Source organism: Theobroma cacao, chromosome 3 (genome assembly GCF_053813885.1).
Source record: "Theobroma cacao isolate CCN51 chromosome 3, ASM5381388v1, whole genome shotgun sequence".
NCBI lineage: Eukaryota > Viridiplantae > Streptophyta > Magnoliopsida > Malvales > Malvaceae > Theobroma > Theobroma cacao.
In genome coordinates, this window is record NC_142641.1 from 41,420,917 (window position 1) to 41,445,334 (window position 24,418).

The following is a 24,418-nucleotide window of genomic DNA, read 5'->3' on the forward strand; positions in this document are numbered from 1 at the left end:
ATCAATTTTCCGGATAGTATTAGGCCCTTATCAGAGATATCCAACATCGGGGCATGGCCCAAATTTCGGCAGAGAGAGAAAAGCTTCGATCACAGCGGGACCCATCCTGAAATTGAACATTCCAAGGCCTGGTCCATTTAAACATTAAGATGGATTCAATTTAAGGCCCATCAAGCAGCACTGATGGATTTATTAGGCTGCGTTGTCAGTCTGATGCATGGTCCATGGATAACATACATGCATTGAAGAATTGGGAGAATCAAATTTGCAGGTTTGAATTCCACACTTGACTTTGCATTAATAATATACCCAAATTATTTATATAAATAAGAAGAACACAGCGTTACATTCTTCATCTAATGGCTCATTCATCTTACATTTAAACCAAAGAAAGATACTACTAATTGTAGCTCTTAATTAGGACGACTGCTTGATATGGACCCACGTCCCTTTGCTGGGAATACCTTCATGCACCAAAAATAACTGGTAATACCCTGGCGGCGCCAGTGCCGCTGTTTCAGGCGCATAGCCTTTCACCAAATAGTTACCGGAAGGAGTCTTCTTCACTCCCTCATCCAATGCCAGCACTAGCAACCTTTGGTTCATCGCAATTGAATGTGTGGTAAAAGATGGAGCCACCATTGTAACATAAACATCTCCCTGATTAAAATTCCCCTCCAATGTGAACTCCAGAGAAACTTTCTGCTTATAACCAAGTTTCAACCCAGGCCTTACGGCAAGGATCGATGGCCGAGGCTTTGTTGAGCTCAAATATGGAGGATAAAATGCTTCAAGGCTAAGTTCTGTTGGATAAAGGGCAGAGAAGTTGTAATTCACATTCGGATTGCTGCCACCGACTAAAACTCGACCGTCTGAAAGCAACTGAGCAGTTGAATGATAAAGTCTGGGAATCGTAGAAGGGCTTAATACCTCAAATCTGGTGTTTTTGTCACTGCTTGGATTGTCCGCAGGGCGGTATAACACTGGGTTCAGGACAGGCTTTCGTGCAACACCCCAACCAGCACTGCCTTTGGCCGCACCATTTATGATAAGCACATCTCCTGTTGGCAACATGATCATGTCGCCCATCACTCTGTTGATTGGCATTTCCTCCATTTCCCATTCCGGGGATGCGGCTGTAATTATCAACCGGCCACAATATCTTGATGCTGGGACAAAGATTCCGATATTAGCCTTTTCGTTTGAGTCCGGGGGTGTCCCACCGCAGATTAAGACCTCAGCATCCGGGGTACTAGTGTTGTTTTCGTTGTCGGTGCTTAAGAGTTTCAAAGGGAGAAGAACAGAGGAACCTGTGCTGGGATAATTGTGAGAAAAGCCACCAGGCATGACAGGATAAGTTCTAATCACCTTGTTGTTCACATAATCGAGTAGAATTCCTCGGTCATTGGCAAAAACAAACAGATTTCCGTCAGTTGAGAGATGTAGAAAGGGGTAGAGGTTGTTGGAGACCAGGGGTGAATATCTTGTTTCTTTTAGGAATGGAAGTTGGTATAGTCGTTGATCAGAACTGGAAGCTTTAGGAATAAATTCATATGTGAACTGGTATCTCCCACCGACGACAATGATCTTCCCATCTGGTAAAATTTGATTAGAAGCATACCATCTTGGTGAAAGAAGACCATTTTGATCCTCTTCCCAGTCGCAATCCATGCATGGCTTGAAGTACCGGACAACTTTTTCTCCAAGTCTGTAACCACCACTTTGTACTAAAGTACCATCCTGTGACAACGCACCAGAAGAACACCATGTATCTGACAATATAGTGAGTGGCCTAACAGCGCGGGTTGCTGGATCAAACTCGACAGAATGCGCAAAGCAGTCCGAAGATTGCAAGTCCTTCATGCACTTTCCTTGCGGAAGAGTAATGTTGGAAGGACCGAAATCCGTTCTGTCAAAAGTGACGATGCGCTCATTTGGCAGCAATGCCATGTGCATTGCTGAAATTCCGATGCTTCTCTTCAACAGTTTCCATTTTCCTTGGTAAGTTTGGGCGCCGAGTGCCAGATTGAAGAGTACTGACGAGTAACTTACCAGGAGTAGGAATACCAAGATTTTAGGCTCCATTGCTGCTTTGCTCATTGCAAATATAGTGCTATTCGAAAGCATATAAACTATGAGGAACCGACATCAATTGCTCGAGTACTGTTTTGCATGTTATATGCACACAGAAAAGAGAAGTCAATGAGAGGAAAACTCTTTTTTGGTCATGTGGCCTTTTCCTGCAGTTTATTTAGCCCATACACCAGATAATTTAACATTCAATCTGGCTTCTAATTGGTTATGTTGAGCCACGGGACCATGAAAAGACTACATCTTAGCTGTACCACAATGCTCATGGTCAGTTTGGATCACTCTAAAACACTTCAAGGGTAGTAAATGCATGAACTACCAAAGTTTGCTGTTTTAAAGAAGCATTTATGTCTTTATGTAAATCAGTAAATCTGCTTGTAACTTCGTACTCTTTCGAAAGCTGGTAAATCTGAAATGTCTCTCTTGAAAAAAAATAGAAAAAAGTTACTACAAGGTACTTGGACAATTTCTAACCATCTACCTTTTGGGATGGTTGGCGCAGCATTATAGGTAAAGATGATGGGGTATGCATAGGTTAATAGCAAGGGACTGCTTATTGGCGACGATGATGGTGAAGATAATGCCAATGGTGACGCAAGAATATCATTAGCACAAATTAATAATCTGATGCCAAAGTCACCGATCAATTAGCTTAGAATATGAATACCCCCCATTTCCATGTATACCTGTTTCAGTTATTGGCAGGAATGGTCGATAAACCTGCTAGTTAAACTATGCAAACACAAATGCATAAGGCACATCTTAGTTTTCAGTCTCTTTCTCTGTGGTATAAATGTTTACAAAAACTCCCACCAAATCGTTTTGTTTCAGTAGAACACGGGGGTGGGAAGGGATTGCAATTGTTAATTAAGGACATTAAACAATGGGTTGACATCAATACTAACCTATCTTGGAAATAGACAAAACTCTTAAAAGAAGCTTAAATCAATTGACAGTGCCAACCGCCATCTATTTACAAACTTTTGTAATTATTCCACCATAGATTGAAAGAAGTGTGGTATAATCATTATGACTACGGTAGGGATGGATATTCATGCTTCTAATAGTTACATTGTGATTGTGGACCCACAAGAAGATTCAAGTTTTTACCCCCAAAAGAGAAATAAAAGGAGACCTTTATGAATTGTCGGTCGAGAAAGCGGTTTTGGTTTAAATCAACATTTTCTTTTTATATTTAGAATGAAGTGAAGTGATAACTGATAAGTGTGACATCCTAATTCCCAACTTTAAATTTTAATTAAATACTCTCTCTTTTCTCAAGAAGTAGTATTTGCAACAATTACTTTTACTGTGAAAAAAGTAATGTGCAACGGTTATTGCAATAAAATTTTTTTGCTACAGTATTAAAATTACTCAAAATAATTTTTGTTGCTAAATATATATGAAACTGCTACACAGTGTGTCTTCATTAGTTTGGGTTTTATTTGCTCAAAATGCAGTGTTTTTCTTCAAACAACTTCCATCTCCCAGCAGCAGGCTGATTTTGGGCAGCTTTTGCTTCCATATTTGTTTAGATATCAAAGAGAAGTGTGGTTTTTGCTGTGCAGCTGCCAATGGCACGCCTCCTAAATTGGAGTTGGAATCTTTATCTCTTGGTAATGTAAAGTGGCAAATTCTGTCCATATGTCCGAAATTATGGACCAAGCATTTGCATTTGAAGGGAACTTGAGTTGGTTCGCTAGTGGCTGGCTTTGCTTAAAGGCCTGCCAAGACTCAAAACAGGAAAGGTAATTTATAGACGACAGCTTGAATGCCATATTCTTCGGCTAAATTTAGCATCCAAATTAAACTTGAACTACTCGTGAAGATCCACAAAAATATTGGAACCAAGCTGTAACAAATGCATGGACAGCTAAGCTATAATTTGTTAGTTTGTAACACTAACAAATTCTGGTTTTGAAACAAATCTATTCATAATTCACACACATTATGCTAATAACTAAATTAAACATGCAATCATATTTCATCAATTTAAAACTAAAAGCCTACCTTGATTACCAAATTCGAAAAATTTTCTGCATGCACAGAAATATTATCAAAGACGATGATCCTAATACGGGGCAAATTGCAACCTTATATAGTCACAACTCACAACTTTCTAAAGTGACCGCGAATGTAGACTATTTAGCCCATTCAGGTACTCCACACATTATCAATAGCTTGCCCTGTCATATTTAAGATGGAGACGATCCATAACCCAGTCACCTTTAGTGGATCCAACAACAGAATCTAACCCATATTTGCTAAAAACCCAAAGGCCCACATGGGTCCAGAATATTTTAAATGGCTCAATATTTATTTCCAAAGAAAGAGCAGAAACAATCTGGAACGAGGTAACATCCTGCTAGAAAAGGAAAACAAATTACAAAGAATTAATGATAATAAAAGCTATCCTGCAATCCTCAATTTTTACAGAGTTCCCTATTTACATCATCTGCTGCGACATGCTGCAAAATAAAAAAAATAAAAAAAATAAAAAATTCTGCAAGACTCCCTCAGACTTCCTTACCATAGACTCTATGGATCGTTTCCTTGCTTCTAAACGAAATGAAGATAAGACACTCAAAGCACTCCTGAGTACCACTTACCTTAGGTAGCTCAACATTGTTCCTTGCATTATAAATTGTTTTAAGAGAATGATACGTATTCCTTCTATAAACTGATTATGTATATATATGAAGAATAGTTTCAACTCAGAAGCAAATCAAGTCATTACATTTTTATCTCAAAAAAGAAAAAAGAAGATTATTTCAGGCGGGTGCTAATCTGACTGGTGTGATTGTCTGTCTAAGATATTCAGACGGAGGAATTTCAATGTAAGTGTTGTGAACTTATAGGCCAGGCCCACGACGCGACAACAGCCCTGAATGTGGTCGTTCCGATTTTGAAATCAACCCCTTTTCTTGGTCCAATTCGATTCAAGTTGTGCCAGACCCGTCAATAGCTTTGCATTGGCCCCCACACTGAAATTCATTGGTCTATAGTAATCGATGCTGCAAATGCTGCACGTACATGTAATTCTTGGTGTTTCTCCAGATAGACCCCCCCGGCCCCTTCAAATTCTGCAAAACTATACCATGTTTGCAGGGGCAATAGGAAATTGCATTGTTCCTTGCTTGCAACACTAGATCAACAACCATATTATTTGGACTGACACTGCCATTATATGCACTCATCGGAGCAATATTCCTGGCAAGTATTGCCCAAGACCTTAAGTATCAACTATCGATCATATAGGGTTAACATAGGCTTCACGAGGTGATTGAAGTGATCAACACCCCAGCTGAATCTTAAAGAGTACCTTCTAAGAAGACAATTAAATACTATCTCATATTGGAAAACTTTTCCCCTAACCAAAGAGCAAAAGTTAAAAGAAGATAATGTCAAGTTAGCTTATTCTTATCTTATCAATGGTTGTAACCTGTGTTACATGTGCTGAATAGTACAAAATACCTGTGGCTGTAACGCACTTATCTGTTCAGATATCATGGTAAGACAAAACTGTTCTCGTCCTAGTCAGAGTAATCGCTTCTGACTCCACTATTCTACTGGCGTATTATATCTGAGATGTGCGCAGAAGACTAAAAAGAGTACATCTCTTTCATTCATTTCCCTTCTCACATGGTGTTAACCAGAGAGTGCCTCTCTTTCATGCATTTCCCTCATCACTCCATTCTTGTTTTGGATAGCTGATTAATGGAATCTTGTTAACATAAATACATGTTAAAACTACCATATATCTTTAAGTTACTAACATTTACATAAATTTATCCAGTGGCAGTGTGTGAAAATCACCTCTCGAGATCAATTATTTGATTAAATATTAAAACTTTTATTTAAAAAATATATTCATCCAATAGTCAATGCATAGAAAATCAGCACATTTACAGTCAATTTATATGTTGCATTTGTCCTAAAGGAAAATACTAAAAGATCCCAAACCAAAAAAAAAAAAAAAAAAACCTGTCTATTCTCTGAATTATCGACATTAAACTTATTAAGGAAACTTAGAGCAGTAGTTAATGCTTACATCTTTAAAATGGCACGTCATTAACAACTTGAATACTGTTTTAATTAGCAAATACTAAGTTGGCACTCTATCCGATGATTAAATTGCCTGTTGAAGACTAGCACACGATACTATAGTCTACAGCCATCTTAAGCTTAAGAAAAAAGTTTTCCTCATTAACTTGCCATATTGATAGCCAATGTTTTGAAGGTTTTCCACTTGAATATATATAACAAGTGCTTCGCTTGTAAACATGATACAAATGATGAAAGACAAATTATCTTAATTTTGTTCAGGGGTCACAGACTCTTTAACAAACAACATATTTCATCATGTTTGGAAACATGGTCTTGATTAAGTAATTTTAAAAGAATATATCTGCAATACTCAAGTTATCGCATATTATAATGTTGATAGAATAATTTGATTCCATTAAGAGACATAAAATGAGAAAAAGATATTGTAGTTTTATCAGGGTAGAGCATCTTTACGAGCGACACTTTATAATGGCAATATATAGACTACTATAATAGATATTGTGGCTTCAAAAGATTCTTTGGTTTTACTTTGCAAATGCAAAAGAGATCAAGAACAGATGCCAGGGGAGTGGGGGTTGCAACGCTTAAGCTGATAATTATGTACTAGATTCCTAACTAGATTGTGGAATAGCAAACAGAAAAAAAAAAAAAACCTTGGGTTTAAATTCTTAGAGCTTTACTTTAATGGATACTACATGGGTAGTCCATAAATATTAATCACAGTCAGTTTAAAGAGGAATCCATGGCGTCAATGCTGATGTTGACTCAACTGTATAATATACTAGCAAATATGAGAGAGAGAACGAGAGAGTCAGACCATTAAAGGCATTCAGTGTTGCATATGCCTCAGCTTCAGAAATTGATGACAGAATGAGGCATAACATACACAAAAGCAAGCAGCTTGCATAGACCCATCACGGTTGTCCTGTTGATGACGCTTCTCTTTCATTCACCTTTTCAATCACCTGTTTTTCTTTCTCTATTTCACTTCTGTATGGTCTCTGTTGCCCCTGCCTGATCAACTACACAAAGCTCACCATCTAAAGAAAAACACATTAATTAACATAACATCAACACACCAAAGACCGCCTCATCTTTTTCCTTTCTGCATATTGTTTTCTCTTCTGAAAACCTCTAAAATCAATGCCATGTATTTAAAGATGAAACACGTGAAACCCTGGTGATTCTGTGTGTTAGGTGTAATTATACATCGGTCAACAATAACTATAAACAAATATGAAAAGGAAAAAGAAAACAAGAAAACCCTTTGAGGTTAACCCTCATTGTATGTTTGGAATGACATAAAGGAGAGAAGCAATGGGGGTTTTCTGTTTTAAACTGCAAGCAGCTGATAATGTAAAAGACAAGACCACATGGTTCAAGCAAAACTCAGAGGTCCAATCTATCACATCATTCCTTTTTTGAAGCAGATGAGTCCCAGAATTCCCAAACTGGTTTATAATGCTAAGCTCAAACCTCATAATTTATGAAGAGTGCTTCATTCATAATGCTAACTTAGTGGCATAGTTTTGCAAGTGGTTTTGATTCTCGAATACTGCCCAATAGTCACAAATCTCTCTCTTTTTTTGAAAGATTATTCTCTCACCTTTCTCCTTTTCTTTAAGCAATAGAAGAAGTGTAAAACACACGCTTCACAAAAGCTAGTACCATATAAGGATCAAATCTTGGTGATACTTCTAAGATTTACAAGTCAAAATTAAGCTCAAATTTAGATCTAAGGAACCACTTAAAAATTAAAAACATCAGATCAGAATAATAAAACAAAAATGTATGAAAGAATACCTCCAGGGAGTGGAGTCCATCTCTTCAGCCTTTCAAAGGGTATCAGTTGACCAGAAAATACACAGATCCAAGTGTTAATACTATATAAAAAGTACCAAAGTTAAATCAGAGATAAAAGCAGGCATAAAAACAAAAGAGGGCGGAGATTACACTGCTCCAGATAGTCCAGTAACTTACCCACCACTTCTTGCAAAGAAAACAAGCAGAACTGATATAAAGTTTTTCTGAAAGCGTAAGAAGGTTTAAGAAAAAGAACGGAAAAAAAATAAAAGAAGCAAAAAAACACCTCGATGTAAGCATCTTCAGAGTTGAAAACAGGTAAAAGAACATTCACTTCAATAGTAAAAATTACTATTAAGAGAATCTCAAGCAAAACAAGTGTTCTGAAAGAGCTACTTCTCTTTATCAACCGAGAAACCCTAACCAGAAACCTGTCTAGTAAGGCAAAAAAAAAAAAAGACGGTTAAGAGAGAAGAGTTGGTAGTAGTTGTGGGAGGGGAAGAAGAAGCCAGCCAGGGCTTAGATCAGGATGGAGCAGAAACGGACAGAGAAGATTCTTAAGGCCATCATGAAAAAAACCAGTCCAATGATGAACCTAAAAGAGCTAGACTGACAAACAACACCACCGAGCCATAAAATTTAGAGAGAAAAAGATATACTATAAGATATATATGGCATGTAAAAGAGTAATGATGATCCTTTACATCTTCAGTCAGAAAAACAAAAAAGGAGGAAAAGCGCAGTCAAAATCTTTCATCATTACACCAATCTGGTGATGCCCAACGACCTTAATTTCCCTAATGACCAAAAAACCCATGTACAAAAACGATTAAAAAAAAAAAACCCCTTAAATTACATGTGACGAAGAGAAGATAAACAAGAACAAGAACAAGAAAAAGAAAACTCACCAGGAGATCAATGCAAAAAAATCAAGAAAAGGTTCGAAAGTAAACATCACGGAACATGGAAGCAATAATTGGGGGGAATGAAGCCTGGTCCGACGTCACTAACTTATGATCAATGATCATGATCTCAACTTTAGTCGAAAAAATAAAATCCACAGAAAATTTTGATCAATTGAGATAGAATTATAGATCTAGTTGGTGGCCTCGAGCCAGACAACATTCCCCTCAAAGGAAACAGCTTCCTTCCATTCTTCTCATCTATTTCACCAAAAAACGAAAAAGTTAACCAAAGTTCCCTGAATAAGAGAAAGAGTGAGGTGTAAAGAGATGGAGAGAGAGATGCTGGGTTGATTGTGAGTAACAGTGAATGAGAAATGATATGGGTGAGTGATGGAAGTGAGAAAAAGATAAGTTGATATAGAGATGAAAAGGCTAAGAAGGAGAGATGGAGAGGTGAAAAGGACAAAGAAAGTAATAAAAGTAGCAGACCCCCTGACCCTACGTCTGGGTCTTGGGTTCCAGAAATGACCACGACCCCCAACCCCCACTTCTCTCTCTCTCTCTCTCTCTCTCTCGTACGTCACTTTGCTTATATATCTATTTCATCGATCAATATATATATTTATAGCAATATAGCATTAGCATGCAACAATATATTATAGAGAGAGAAATTCAGGCTCCCCCTTTTTTTTCTCCCTCTTTTTCTCCTTGATATCAAATCCCATGTCTACCACGAGATCATAATCATGACCTAATCACACCATCAGCTCCAGCTGTTATATTTAGCTCTATCTTAATCCTAACTAACCCCATATCGAAAAAGAAATTATTAAACTAGTATATTAATTAATCCATTTCTTAATTTAAGAAATAGCCACTCTCAAAGCTGAATAAGCTTAGCTTAATGATAAAAAACAAGTTGATACATATAGAAAGTTTAAAAAGAAAAGGACATTTGAATTATGAACTTAATTTAATATTTTTTAATGAAAGTAGTAATCCATATTAAACTGGAATAATAAGGTAAAGCGCCCTGATTAAACTTGATGGCAACATTGTTAAAACATGATAAAGGAAAAAATATCTTTGCATTCCAACGCTAACGAATTTGACTCCAATATTTGCTACTTTCTTCTCACAAACATGTACAAATTCCAAAACTAGAGAACAACATTTCTGAAGGATTCCGTTCATGTCTTCTGTTCGAAAGGAAAACCAGTAGCAAATAGCCATAGTGGTATAATTATAACTTTCCCGAGTAAGAGTAACCTCTCCCAATAGCACTTTATAGGTGTAAGGGTAATTAACTTAGATCATATAGTTAAGAGGGTTTTAGCAATTATTCACTTAAAAGAAATAAAGAAAAAGAATATAATAAAATTCATGATCATGTTATAATTAATGATGCTGATGACGACGACAAGATATAGAGGAATTGACAAGGATGAGTCAGAGGATTAGTTGAGCTAATTCACCGTCCTATATTTGGACAAAGTGTGTTCCGTTTAGCAAAAGGATAGCATATATCATATACCATATTTTTGTACAGTATAAACTTTGATAGAAGAAATTCATAAATAAAGATCATGAAAATGGGAACCACCTTTCTTCGGCCCTCCCTCGTTCACTGCAATTTTTCGCTACTTTTTTTTTTCTTTCTACGCTCGCGGGGGATTCGAGATGACGACAGTCACAGACTCACACAGACTTAGGAGTAGTAGTAACAATATATTTAAAAGGAAAAAAAAAAAAAAAAAAAAAGCAGGGAGCGTGTGGTCACTGGTCAGGTCAGCGTTTTCTGCTTAAAATTCAAGTGCTTTCAGCTTCACTGATGACACATGGTCCTTCCATTCTGATTCATTTTCATTACGTACTAAACAGTTTCCATGACGCTGACTATCCACTTAATCTCTGCCTGTTTTACTCTTTTGAAGCATAATTCCAAAGCTTTTTAACTTTTTAAGCACACACATTTTCAACACTGCAAGAATTCCTCAGCCAATTGACATACCTTTATGTTGCCAATAAGAAGATTCAACAGGAAATGGGGAAATCGTTTTAACCCTTGCATAAGATTGATCTATATGTGATGGCTTAGTTATTAGTGTTGAGAAATTTTATGACTAGTCTTATTACAAAGAGATGAAATTGGTTCTTCAAAATATTTTTTCTTTAGAACTAGAGTGTTGAAATTATAAGGTTTTTTGGTTAGGTCATTCAATGTTTGAAACTTTTAGTCACGTGATATAATTGAATTTTGGTTTAGACTTTTAGATGCATGAACCCCTGTGACTGTAGATAACTTTTTCTAAGTAAATCAAAGCTTGGATTGGTCATTTTAAATAATTTCTTACAACAATTTTTTCCTTTTAGTATGCCATTGCAGTGTCTAAATTAATTGAAAATCTTCATTTTACAAAGTTAGAGAATAAACTATTTTGACATAATGTTCAAAAAAATTTAAATAAGTCATTATTATTTTGTTGCATTCAATTAAGTTTTTATACTTTTATTTTAAGTTAAATAAGCTCTTATAACTAATGATGGGTTAATTGTCATCACTCAAAATATCATTTGTCATTTTATACCCATATGATATTGATATAGACGTTGAAAAATGTCACATGAGTATATCATTATGTCACATTAACACATCAAATCATCATCAATTATGACATCTCAGTATGTTGTCTCATCATCAATTATAATATGTCAACGTGACACGTTAGAGACACGTGGTAAAAAAATGTAAGTGGCATTTTAAGTAAGTCAACTATTAATTATAATGATTTATTTGACTCAAAATAAGAGAATAAGGATTTCATTGAACGCAATAAAAAATAACTTTTAGAATTTTTTTGAATAGTTTAGAAACTTTTTTAGATATTATGTCAACTATTTTTTCATAAAAAAATTACACATAACAGAATTTAAGCTCGATCTCGTACAATTTTAAACTCTAAAAATAGAGTTTCAGTAAATCTTAAAACTAAAAAATACAAAAACTAAAGAAAGAAAGAAGAGAGAAAGCTATTTAGAGAAAGGAAACATGAGCTTGTGACAGTGGTATATATCATAACAAACTTAAATCTTTACTGATATGGGATTTCCATAAGAGATACAAAGGTCGAAGTTAATCTGGACTATTGTAAGAGTTTCTTTCCTCTATGAGTAAAGAGCCAATGCAATAAGGACATCGCACAATTAACAAAGGTGAAATGCCATAAATCTCATATTAGTAAGGATAGGTAAGTCTTGAATATATAAATATGGACTTTCTTTTACTTATTAAGTATGTTTTTTATATTGAAAACATAGGCTCGTAATAGATTAAGTTTTTGTGACACATTGTTTGACCAAATTTCTTGACGATGGATGAAAATTAATACTCTTTTGCTCCCAAGCAAAAATAAACAAATTAAAAATGAAAAAATCCGAGAGAGGAAAATAATTGCCGCATATTTGTTCCATTGACCTCTTTAAGTCACTGTTTTGACCTTACCCTCGGGGAAAAACATTTTGAATAAAGTATTTAATGTTACATTTATCTTTTCCAAGACCCCCCATCCACCCCATTCTTCTTTTTTTTTTTTCTCTAATTTCATGAAGATTGACCTAACTCCTCATGTCGGCACCAAACTTTACCTAGATTTTTGTTCTTTCCCAATTCCCACCACATTCATTAACAGCTACGTCTGCCCTCTTCTTCCTTGGAAAAGAAATTATTCAAGCAAATCAAAGATAAATCCTTCAACTGATCTTATATGGGCTGATTAAGATTTTGGTTTATTATATTAACCTGTTGGGCGCAGCAAATAAGCTTTAGAAAATGTGGAAGAGTGGTTGAAAAGTGAAAAGGTGAGAAGCCTTTTTTGCAAGCTTTAGGCCACCCAACCCCAATTCCAATTGAGAGAAGAAGAAGAAGATTCTCTACAAACTAAACAACGTAGAAAGCAGAACCAAAGGTTTTCTTCTTCTTATCCTCCATGTTTGAAATTTCCAACTCAAAACATACATGCCACGACACATTGAGTTTCGTTTCCTTTATTTTAACGCATAGCCAAACTGACCTTGATCATGCTGTTCCACACTGTTTTACTGCCAAATTTTTATTGTACCAGTAAAGCTGGATACCAAAAGTGAGGGGGAAAAATATATTGTACTTTATTAAAGCACTGCACCAGAGACGTTAAAAGGGGAAAGAAGAAAGAAATAAAGGGGGGATGGAAATTGAATACGTGAAGCCAACAAACAAATCTATCAGACATTCACATATATATATGTGTGTGTAGAAAATCAACATTGTTGTAACATGGGGCCAGCTCCCTTCTGCTCACCCTTGTATCTGTATATATTTTTTTCTGATACACTCATCTTTACAATCTGGCATATGCCTGTAACTCAGTTTTACCTGTTAGTAATATGTTTCATGTTTATGTATATTATATTATATTGTGATTACAAACTGCGCATAAATTTGTGGGTCCTGAATCTCTTTTCAGGCCTCATCCTTTTCGTTTGCTGTAAACAAATCTTTTCTTTGGGCCAGGCTTTCACGGATTTCCTATGAGTAAAAGAAAAAGCGATAGAATGCTTCAACTTAACTAAAAGAGTGAAAGACCCAAGTATCGCCAAGGTCCAATCAGGGGCGATCAACTGGACTAAGCTAGCTGAAGACAGCTGAAAAACTGAACAGAAACGAATCAATTGGGACAGAACAAGGCCACCATACAGCCCATGGGCTCTGGTGAGTCCGGTTTCCAGATTGTTTGCACTCGCTCGGCCTCGGTTTTCATAGATTTTTAGTGCTGAAAAATGAAACGGATTCAACAACTATCAATTTCCAGAACATTGAGAACACATTTTGGTTCTGAGTTGAAAAGAAATGGCAAATCATTCGTATATATGTTTGCAATCTGTTAAAGAAAACTGCGACAAAAGTTAAAACCTAGTTATATACTCTGCCTACCACTAATACATAAGATATTCATATGCCAGTAGCTTTGTACCAATTCTTCCTTGAAAAATTTAAAATCCAACCAACGTTAAGAATGTCCCAGTGTGAACTCGGAATGATTTTTTGCATAATCTGGGTGAAAATTAATTAGTTCAGATAGGTTGAGGATATTAAGTGTTTTGATAAAATAAATATATATCACATCTCAGTCTACGTCCATTAAAGTTCCCAATCAAAATTTGATTTATCGCTTCATTAGAACCCCACCAAGTATGAACGCTGATACCGTGGGGAGGGTATAAAATATTCTTAAATTCCAATTTGAACATGTGAAAGGAAGGATGGAACTCAACTGATGAATGTAAGTGAAGAAGACCCACCCACCCAACCCCATCAATTTATCAGAAACCGTAGGAGGACCTAAACATACAGCGAAGTGAGGATGCTGAAACAGTAACTCAGAGCGACAGTCTGGCTGGGAAGTGTGAACATCGAATCTTCAAGAATCAATTTTTGTGCCCTATAAGTAGAGTTAGCGGCCACTTGTCACCCAAAAACTCTTTCCAAAATCCCATCAAATTACACTTCACGTGTCCACAGAACCACAAGATGATCGACACGTTCAGATGCAAAATACCCCATGAATTCCGCATTCAGATAGATTATTACTGGCAGGTCACAAAAGTGGACCTCTGTTTTGACTCTGAACAAGTGTGGCGTCTACTGATTGGTTCTATACGTAAAGCCTGCTTTACCCTGGCTTTGTCCTGACGCTACGATCCAAAGTTGCCATTGTCAAAAGAATTACTTTAGACATAAAACGTGGCTTTCCCGCATTGTACGACGACGAAGTTGTTCCTAAACGAAATGACTTTGCTGAAAAATACCTTTCAATAACTTAGAAGATGGGAATGGGTGGTAGTGTCCTTAGATATTCATATTCCTAAGTCATATACCCAACAAATGAATTTGATATGATTGATTTCCATGTTTAATGGGTTGAGATGAGAATACGCGTATGGGCCTGCGAAATTTATGTATCATCATACCATCATCCGAATTGGGAGAATGAAAAGAACGTTTGCTCCATCCCTGAAAGAAATCTTAGGGAAACCCAGATCCCAAATCACAGAATAGACCCATGCAGGTCCCATAACCAATCACGTTGCGACATTATACATTCCAGGACGATTTTAGAACAAATAAATGGCCATGTCGGTTTGAGAGAAAAACCCACACGAGGCTGTCCAACAGGTGCACCAATAGAGCAGCAGCAGTACAGTTGGTATTTTCCCCATCAAAACCGGCTTTAGCCCACCCCTTGGATACTCTCACCACTTATCGCAGTCCCACCATATTTCTATACATTAAGCTCTCCATCTCCGTTTGCTTCACACTCCACTCTACAAAACAGATACTACCACCATGTTGACAAGGAAAGAGCAGCACCAAGCGGCAGCGACGGTGAAGGTGGAAGTTGGTTTATCAGGTTTGGATCTGCACGACCACCCTATTACAAATATTAAACCCAGTAGCAAGAACAAAAGAAGATTCAGTGATGAACAAATTAGGTCACTAGAATTCATGTTTGAGTCAGACTCAAGACCAGAGTCGCAGAAAAAACAGCTGCTAGCTAATGAGCTTGGACTACAGCCTCGACAGATTGCTATCTGGTTCCAGAATAGGAGAGCTAGATCAAAATCTAAGCAAATTGAGCGAGATTACAACATTTTGAAAGAGAGTTATGATGCTCTTGCTTCTAGCTATGAATCCTTGAAAAGAGAGAATCAATCATTGCGTATCCAGGTATTTTCCCTTGTCATTCACTATACATGTTAGAACACTTTTGCTTACAGATTCTAACTTCTAAACCTATTGGTTCTCAACAGTTGCAAAAACTGAAGGGTCAACTTGAGATGGAACATGGAAACAAAACCCATGAACCAAACAGAACTGGAAACAGTGGCGATGGCAATTCCGAGAACAAGAGTGTTATATGCGACGCTAACGAGAAGATTACCTTTCTATTTGAAGGCTATGACCACATGATTTCAAGCGATAACAATAGCAGAGATGCTGAGAGCAGGGATGAGGATAGAGTGGTTCTGGATATGATGGAAGCCACAGATGGTTCCTTGACTTCATCAGAAAAATGGTGCGGCTTCGAATCCAATTGTTTCCTTGATGAATCAAGTTGTAGTTCAAATTGGTGGGAATATTGGTAAACTTGAATGCGAAGTGAACATATGCAGCGCTTGCACTATAGTACACTGACTGACTCACATCAGAAATTTCAATTCTGTCTGCATATATTTTTCTATCGGCATGTAACTACATCCATGATGCATGCACCTTCGGTTCGTTTTCTTTTTCCTCTGTTTTTATTTGTTCGGAGCACTCCCAGTTATTAACTCTCTTAAAACTATACTTCCTTACACTGTCTAGGTAGTAATTGAATTCAAAATACACATTAATGAAAAAGAAAAAGGTAACAAGGAGTTCAACAAGGCAGAGACGACCTAACTGAGAAAAGTTTCTAATACTTGGATTCTTCAAACATTCAAGACGATCACAGTTGCATGATATGAGCATGACAAGAGTTAAGGCCTCAAGCTGGACATCATGGTAGTACGGATTTTACGTCCATGAGCAGGATCACAAAGTCAGCGACAGTAGTTTTCCGAAAAATGTATAGCACTGTAGGATTCCCTTCCAGTCATTTATACTCATTTAATCGTATAAAAAATGCAAACGGGATGATAAAAGATTATAGTACAAATGACGCAAACAAGGGGACTATATTCAGGCAGAATGAGCTTATGAAAAAATAGGCAATATAGTAGAAAGACTGTGCCCCTTGACTAACACATATGAGTTTATGAGCAAGAAGCCTCACAACAACAGGCCTCCAATATGTCTAAACTAATATCTCTGTCAAATAACTGCACAACAAAAAGTACTGATGCAAATATACAATTTTGCCTTTCCAAGCTTCCAAATACTAAGAATAACTGCAAGAATATTTTCCACTTATAACTAGAATAACTGCCAGAATATTCCCTGCTTTTAATTTGCCCAGCATAGAGTTTTATTGTCAGTCTCCAAATAAATGGCGACAATTCAGCTTCAATCTGTAAAATAAAGCATATTGTGAAGTTTGGCTTTATTTGAGGGAAAAGAATGAGAAACAGTACAATAATTTTTGCTTCATTAGTCATGAAGAGAATGCTCATATGCTCCCATCATTAATATCAGAAACTGTACTACAAATTGCTGCATTCTTAATACTACTAATTGTCACATTCTTAATACAAGCAGGAAATGCTGTTACATCAGAATGTATTGACCAAATCTTGTACATACATAAACCTATATAAATGAAAAAAGGGTTAAAAACCTCCAAATCATCATCGATATGAGCGTCTAAAGCTCAGTTTTGACCTTTACATCTCCATTTGGTAACATACTTTGTGATTGAGCAAGCCGTTTACATTCCTGCATTGTACCAAGTGCTTTAAGCTAACAGTAACCAATGAAAATAACTTAGTAAAGACTGGTAAAGTAAGAATTTCAATTTTCATGAAACTGCATGAAAGTACCCATAAACTTAACAAACTAATCAATTTGAATTATCCATGGTTTAGTATCAAGTGAAGTGAACTCAGTTAAACCTATGAGTCGTTGAGACATACACACCTAAAAAATATTGGATTCCAACAATTCATCGCTAAAGTATTTCATATCCATCTAAGCTTTAGCAATTGCAATGTGCGCTTAATGCTTCTTAACACTATAAGATATGCAGTTCAGATATCATAACACATGTTCTTAAGCCTTTTTCCCAATTAAATAAATAAACAGGTACATGCTTGTTTCCACTTTCGTCAACTACCAAACAGAGATTTGTATGCAAATGCAAGAAAAACATGAAACAAATGCAAAGAAAAGTCTAAATAGGCAAATAATTGTTTAGGAGTGTCTTCTTTTTAGTGCCTTACCCAGCCTAAGAGATTGTGCTCTCTCCATGAGAATAACTTGAAGACAGAAGCCAAAAACACACTAGATAAGGAGAAAATAAGCCTGAGTATTTTCAACAACCAGGCAAGACAAGATCCATCTAAAGATGAAATCAGGGAGGAGGATAACAAGATGTTGCAGGGAGAATGAACAAGTGATGATGGGTCAGAAAGCTTTGCCAAGAGGCCATGAATAAGGAGGTTTCCCACTTAAGAATCAAAATCCAACAAGAATTGATCACTACAACATGAATAGAAGACATATTCATAATCAAAGTCAGCTTAATTTGACTTACAGCAGCAGAACTTGCACGTATCTCTCTGTATGATTCAACTTCGTCAGGAAACGTCTGCTCAAGCTCTTCCAGAAGATGCTTTCGTAAACTCTATAAAATTCACGAGTTGAGTAAACACATATATACTAGTGCTGAATAAAATGAAATTAGAATAAGATATCCCATAGCTGGAGATAAAGACTACCTTGAAGGCATCAGTTTTGCCTTTAGTAACCTGATTTTTTGCAATACAGCTGTTTAAAACATCCCTTGTAAATTCATCAGGGTTCTTCCCATCATCAATCAAACTACATGAAAACACAACAAATTACAAGTGGGCAGTGAAGAAAACAAGCTTGAATGCACCCGAAAACACACACACACACGGACAAAAAGAACAGGGGAAACCCACTTGAGAACTTCCATAGGCACTTGAATATTACACTTCTCAGACAATTTTGCCATGTTATCAAGCTCCGAAACCAAGGAATTCCTACAACAACAAAAAGTAAACCCCAATTAGATAAGCAATGCTGCAAAGACTAACTAAAATCTTATAAAAACAAGAACGCGAAAAATATATGGGATTTGAAGAAAAATTACAGGCGTTGAAGGAGAGGGAGCTGCGAAGCAGCATTAAAAGAAGAGACGGTGAGGTATAGTTGATGGAGAAGGCCTAAAGTTTTCTGGATGGAGTTTATTACTTGAGTCAGATTCTGCTTTGGATCATCATTCGGCGTGGCGGTTCTCGTATCATTTGTTTGACTGCTGACTATCCCATTCCCGCCGCTCCCTCCCGTCCCTAACGTAGATGATTGTGATGAATCCATTTATACAGACTTGTAATTTTTCCTTCTCTATTACAATTCACTGTAATAATCAAATAGGTAAAAAAGATGGAAAGTTTTTAAACCCTAAAAAACAGAGAAGAGGGAATTGAAGTCCTGCATAAACCCTAAAATCTACAGCAAATAGTAAGAAATTGGCAGCTTTGAGAGAGATTTCGAAGGAATTGAAATACCTGGTTTTGGAGGAACTGGCAATGGAATATCAGGAGCTCCAATTTGCCTCTTTTTTCTTCTCTCGTTCTCTTCCTCGGTTCGAGTTGTCCAGTTCTTGTTTTCGGTTTGAGTTTTTGGGCTTCGGCTCTACTCCGGGAACTCTGGATTCATGTGGGACAGGCCCAATTCAACTGCCCGGGTAGAAGAAAGTTTCGAGACTTTTTTAAAATGAATGAAAATCGGGCCGATTGTTTTGGGGGAAGGGATAATCGACCATAGAGGGAAGCACTGTGCAATTAAGAGAGTGCAATCTGCCTGCTTCCAAGCCCACCTTAAAGTGAACCAAGAGAGAGCCCAGCTTTTTCCTTATTTACTTATCCTACTGAAAGAGAAATGTGATTCTTTTTTTTTTTTTTTTACATACATAATTTTCCAAACAAAACTGACTAGCTAATAATTTTCCTTATTTACTCTGCAAGGCCTAGCTAATAAAATCTTGCTACAACAAAGATGCCCCCTAATGCATGTAAGTGAAGGAGAGAACCTGCCATTAATGGCGATAGAAAGGGACAGAAATGAATTGTGTTGTCAGTTGTGCCATTTGGGGCCTATTCCCCCTAGACATTTTCTTTCTCATCAACATCTACTTTTTATAAACTGCTGGCGCGACATCGGGTTCGGAACAACACGAAAAATGTTGAGCCAATTACTATCAGGGGTATCATAAAAGTTGTAACACTTTTAAAGCTAAACCTTATAGGAATTGACAGGAGAAATAAGGTAAAATAATGTGAACCCATAGCGAACCTACTCATCAATTTGTTCACAGGTCAATTTTTAAAACAAATTTTGCCTGTTAAAGCTATGGCTGAATAAAACACCTTTAGTTTTACCAGCTGTACAGTTCCTTGCTGATAAAAACCAAAAAAAAAAAAAAATTTTGTCCCCCCAGAAAAGTTGGTTGGTAATCTGGGCCACAAGACTAGCAAAGAATGGATTCTAATATTCTGCTTCATTCAAGAACATATGCTTCATCACGTGCACTTTATTAGATTCATATTTTCAGAACCATTTTTTTAGCTGATCTCACTATCAAGCCTTTATCCAACTTGCAATTAAGTTTTTTGCAAGGTCCTAATCAACTTGTAGTATATATATAGCACAGAAAAATAAAGCAAAGTGCGAGCTTTAGATGCAATGTGCATTCTGCATCAAAAAAAAAAAAGACCTTGATGAAAGGAAGGACCAGCTGTTTGCTTTAGCAGATGTGAGATTGGCTGGAAATATTATATGCAAAGCACACAAAGCAGAGAGGAACCAATCCATCAAATAATATGCTGAGGGGATCACGTATTGCTTTTTAATCCAGGGGTCCCTCCCGGCTTTTATGTGTACAGCTCAATCCCTCCTCTTTTTTCTCCAACAAATGACAGTTGAAGATGTCAATATCATTACCTACTCGCCAAACATGCTGAGTTATTTGTTAAGGATAAAACCTCTGCTGATTGAGCTAATCATACAGAACATCATACGTATCTACATATAATAAGAATTTAATGGAGAAAACACACACACGCACACAAAGTCACAATTTAAGAAAACTGGCTCCGAGCTGGCTATAGATTCCCAGGCTGACCTTCCTCGCAGGTAAAAACCATGTACTTTCTCAGTCAAGAAAAACAACGTCCCTGTATTTCTCTTGTATCCACCCTGTATCTTTAGTTGGAGTTAGTAGCACATACACAGCAACATGGGGCCAGGCTACTTGGTAAATGGAATCGATTCCATCTTTTTGGTCAGGTATTGAGTTTGGGATACATTTCATGCTTAAGAAGAACGGTTCTAGGCAGTAAAGGTTTAGCCATTCACCTTTTGTTTTTGGTGAGTTCCTTGTCACTGAAAGGGAAATAAATTGTTGCATGATGTCAAATATAAGAGTAGCTGATGTCTTTCCCTTCTCATTTGTTGCTAAATTATCCTAAATGCGTCGCAGCCTTGCATCAGAATTTCCAAGATGGTAAAACCTTGCGGAAACTTATGTAAATACTTTGATTTTGGTTAATATATATTCTTTAAAGAATTATTTTATAGTATAATACTATACAAAGAATAATGAAAACAATCAAGTGAAATACTATTTTATGTAGAATAACTAAAACAAATGAAGTACTATTTTGTACAAAATAACTATAATAAATGAAATGTTATTTTATGTAAAACAACTAGAATAAGTAGAGTATTATTTCATATGAAACAATTAATACAAGTAGAATAACTATTTTGCACAGAATAACCACTTCACATGAATGGTGCAAACAACCTGAAATAAGTGACAAGATTCATGAATTACTTTTATCTTAGAATGTTTCAGAGAGTTTGGCTTGATGATTTAGATATAGAAATAGTTAATTAAGAGGTCTTTCTCTTAACCTTTTTCTAGAGTACAAGTGTTTTACCCTCATACCTTGTTCTCATATATTTGTTCACACACACCTTCTTTTTTTATACTTGTTTATGTACAACTTCTTCTATTGTACTTGTTCACGTATAACTTTTTCTTTTATACATTTTCTCGTATACCTCTTCTCTGTTACTTTTTTATTTGAGAATAAGTTTTTTTACACCTAATTACTTCAATGATCACATAATGAATTTCTAACCATTACTTGACATTAACTCTCAGTAACCGTTACCCAACATTAAAGTTCTTTTTAATAAAATCACTCATTACGTGCATTAAAGTCTTTTCTTGTAACTGCTATTTTTGGTATTATATATAAAGTCTTCACAATTCATTAGAGGCTTTTCCCCCCAGCTAATAAATGATCCTCCAGAACTTCTCTATTTCAAAAATCGCTCCAATCTTCCTTTCTGCCACCTCCAACGTATTTTTTTACTTATTTGCACTACTTCATCTACCTATCACAAGAAATCTCTTTACATTTGATAATTAAAGCAACTGTAGACACCCTAGAAGCTGTATTCAGTTTGTGAATGATTAAGACTTTCTCTTTTAATTATGAAAGGAAAATTCAAATTTAGACCATATGAATCATATGAATCTCTCAGCCGCCTACGGCACTCAAATGTGGCCTAGTCTCAGTCTTCCCATGATTGCAGATTGCAGAATATATTTTGGAACAAACTGGATCCACCCCACCGAGCTTTCTAGCCAAGTGAAATCTAAAGCTTTTGCTTTTGACCCAGTACAGTGAAATCTATAGCCATTTACCGCGGTCAAGTTCATCGAATTTCAAATCCGAATCAAGAAAGAGAACCAAGATCTGATTTGATCACACCTAAATCAACTTGGTTAATAATCATTAGTTTCTAGGATTTTAGATTGTGGCAACTTTAATGGACCTTCAAATTAGTGATTTGCTACCCTATTTGCTGAGAAGAAAAAGAGAGAACTGATATGCAATAGCAACTTGTATGTCACTAACCATTTAATATATCAAATTATAGAGAAAACTATGGAGATGGATGTTCTGTTCTGGATAGCAACCCTTTAAGCTTTCAAGTTGAACATAATCAAATCACTAAACTATTCATTATCTGGCATCAAATCTTCCCACAGGGAAAGAATAAAGCCTCGTTTCCTTCATGGTTATTTCATTACTAATTAGATATGCTTTTCAACACAGATAGTGCTTCTTTTCTGTGTTAATAGAGTACTTCCAAACCAGTTATATACTTAATCAAAGTCCTAGATTTAGATTTACACCGTACATGTGGCACCCAACATTGTGAGTTGCAAATTAATATCTAATTGTAACAGTAAAAACCAAAATTAGAAGGCCACCAATTTATCTAAATTCAGCCATAATTAAAATCCCTTCTGTGCACTTTGTAACTCATGATTTGTGAAAAGAACAATGAAGAATTAATGCTGTTGATGTATCAGTAATTTGAGCTAATTGGAAGAGTTCTTAGGGCATCTTAAAGGACAGTGATCATAATACATATTTCCTGCTAAACATTCAACCATTCATGGTTGAGTTAATTTAAACCTTCCATTGCTTTTCTTCTGTTGTCGAATGGAATCCAATCACCCCAAGCTCTTTTTGTTACTCAAGTGGGAAAGACTAATATAGTCCACTAATTTAGAACATTGACTCAGTCGATCAACTAATTGTAACATGTAAATAATGATTAAAAGCCTGTTAATCAAGGACTATCTTTATAATCAATAACCCTAGCTCCTTTAGCATCAAAATCTTCTTTGTTCTTGAAGGAATATGATGTGAATGTATTATGTAAAATGTTCTTTGCTCCATGTAGAACACTGAAGTAGCTCAAACAGAATCCAGGATACTGTTGAGTTGCTCAAAACTCAAGAACCATTTAGCAATATGTTATATATTTGATTCTCCTAAGTCACTCTCACATTATATAAATGTTAAAAGAGTTTGTGGCAATTGATATTTTTGAGATTCATAATTGCACCTCCGCATAAACAACTCTTGTATAGTAGTATTCTATAATAACCAACAGCTTATGAATTAAGGTTATTTGTTTATGCTGGCATCTGCTATTGATGATTCTTTTGAATGAAGCACTTAATCTTATTCCAATTATGCTGCAAACATCACCACAGAATTGGATTTTCTTTTGTTATCCTTACTTCCCCTTTCAATTTCCTTCCACATTTTAGCCATAATTTACCTCTGCAACTTTCCTCATTGCGAAATATTGATCCTAAATTCATATCAAGTCCTGCCACCTTTAAGGCCAGGATTGTGTCTGAGTTTCAAGCCTTTGATTGCTGCAAGGTGGCTGCTACAAGAAGATGGAAGGTGAAAATTGACAAAAAAAAAAAAAAAGCATTGGAAGATGGCTTTCTTTCTTGTTTAATTGCCCTAAAGCCTAGAGGGCACGATCCAAGGCGCACTACTAGAGAAATATAAAAGTTGAGGAACCATACCCACCTTTGGCTTTGGCCATGGGATCAAGTGCTTTAAGTGCAAGACACGTAGATAAGAGCTTCTAATGACATCATTTTATCAAATACTTTAGTTACACACCTAATGAACAATATTCTAAGCTTGCAGTTTTTGCAGCGAATTTTCAAGATAACTTTTTTCCATCTTTCTTGAACTTCTCCAAATGCATATATGAGAAAAAGGAAAGAGATCATGCGTTTGGATTGAGAATTGAGAAAAGGCAAGCGTAAATAAAATTATCTTTCCTGAGATAGAAATCATCAAGTTCAATGAAGAGGGCTGTTTTCCTTTCCTAGAAAATTGGGAACGAGTTCATTCAAGTCAATCCTTTGCTATGGACAAAACCACAAGGAGAA

The 24,418-nt window shown here is 36.2% G+C and overlaps 2 protein-coding genes, 1 long non-coding RNA gene and 1 pseudogene across 6 annotated transcripts; 1 reads left to right on the top strand and 3 right to left on the bottom strand.

The window, feature by feature from the left end:
* Nucleotides 1-291: 291 nt before the first annotated feature.
* Nucleotides 292-2,146, bottom strand: LOC18605972 (aldehyde oxidase GLOX pseudogene; annotated as a pseudogene).
* Nucleotides 2,147-6,673: 4,527 nt separating this feature from the next.
* LOC148763835 (uncharacterized) lies at nt 6,674-9,237 on the bottom strand. The gene is made up of 2 exons (XR_016025073.1): nt 8,871-9,237; nt 6,674-8,759 (listed from the first exon to the last, which is right to left on the bottom strand). It is a non-coding gene; the product is annotated as an uncharacterized LOC148763835 (long non-coding RNA).
* Nucleotides 9,238-14,867: 5,630 nt separating this feature from the next.
* LOC18605974 (homeobox-leucine zipper protein ATHB-12-like) lies at nt 14,868-16,191 on the top strand. Its single transcript, XM_007039326.3, has 2 exons — nt 14,868-15,630; nt 15,714-16,191. The coding sequence occupies exons 1-2, from the start codon at nt 15,250-15,252 to the stop codon at nt 16,047-16,049; spliced, it is 717 nt and encodes a 238-aa protein (XP_007039388.2). The 5' UTR covers nt 14,868-15,249; the 3' UTR covers nt 16,050-16,191.
* A 412-nt stretch (nt 16,192-16,603) lies between these two features.
* LOC18605975 (mediator of RNA polymerase II transcription subunit 10b) lies at nt 16,604-19,316 on the bottom strand. Of its 4 annotated transcripts, XR_016025378.1 has the most exons (8): nt 19,137-19,316; nt 18,719-18,985; nt 18,528-18,608; nt 18,321-18,423; nt 18,137-18,226; nt 17,823-17,883; nt 17,222-17,319; nt 16,604-16,955 (listed from the first exon to the last, which is right to left on the bottom strand). XR_016025378.1 is itself a non-coding variant. In XM_007039327.3 (7 exons), exons 2-6 carry the CDS (start codon nt 18,943-18,945, stop codon nt 17,248-17,250), a joined length of 573 nt encoding a protein of 190 aa, XP_007039389.3. In that variant the 5' UTR covers nt 18,946-18,985; nt 19,137-19,296; the 3' UTR covers nt 16,604-16,955; nt 17,222-17,247. The 4 variants fall into 4 exon arrangements, 3 of the variants coding, with proteins under 3 accessions (XP_007039389.3, XP_088660883.1, XP_017973756.2); XM_007039327.3 differs by lacking the exon at nt 17,823-17,883 and having other exon boundaries at nt 19,137-19,296; XM_088804757.1 differs by lacking the exon at nt 16,604-16,955 and having other exon boundaries at nt 17,011-17,319.
* Nucleotides 19,317-24,418: the final 5,102 nt, after the last annotated feature.

Bases quoted from the DNA above. Each gene is read 5' to 3' on its own strand.
- LOC18605974 (XM_007039326.3), top strand. From the start codon at position 15,250: ATGTTGACAAGGAAAGAGCAGCACCAAGCGGCAGCGACGGTGAAGGTG. The intron at 15,631-15,713 runs GTATTTTCCCTT...GGTTCTCAACAG, and splicing joins ATCAATCATTGCGTATCCAG to TTGCAAAAACTGAAGGGTCA.
- LOC18605975 (XM_007039327.3), bottom strand. From the start codon at position 18,945: ATGGATTCATCACAATCATCTACGTTAGGGACGGGAGGGAGCGGCGGG. The intron at 18,424-18,527 runs GTGGGTTTCCCC...GTTTTCATGTAG, and splicing joins GTGCCTATGGAAGTTCTCAA to TTTGATTGATGATGGGAAGA. The intron at 17,320-18,136 runs GTAAGTCAAATT...GGTACAATGCAG, and splicing joins TACGTGCAAGTTCTGCTGCT to GAATGTAAACGGCTTGCTCA.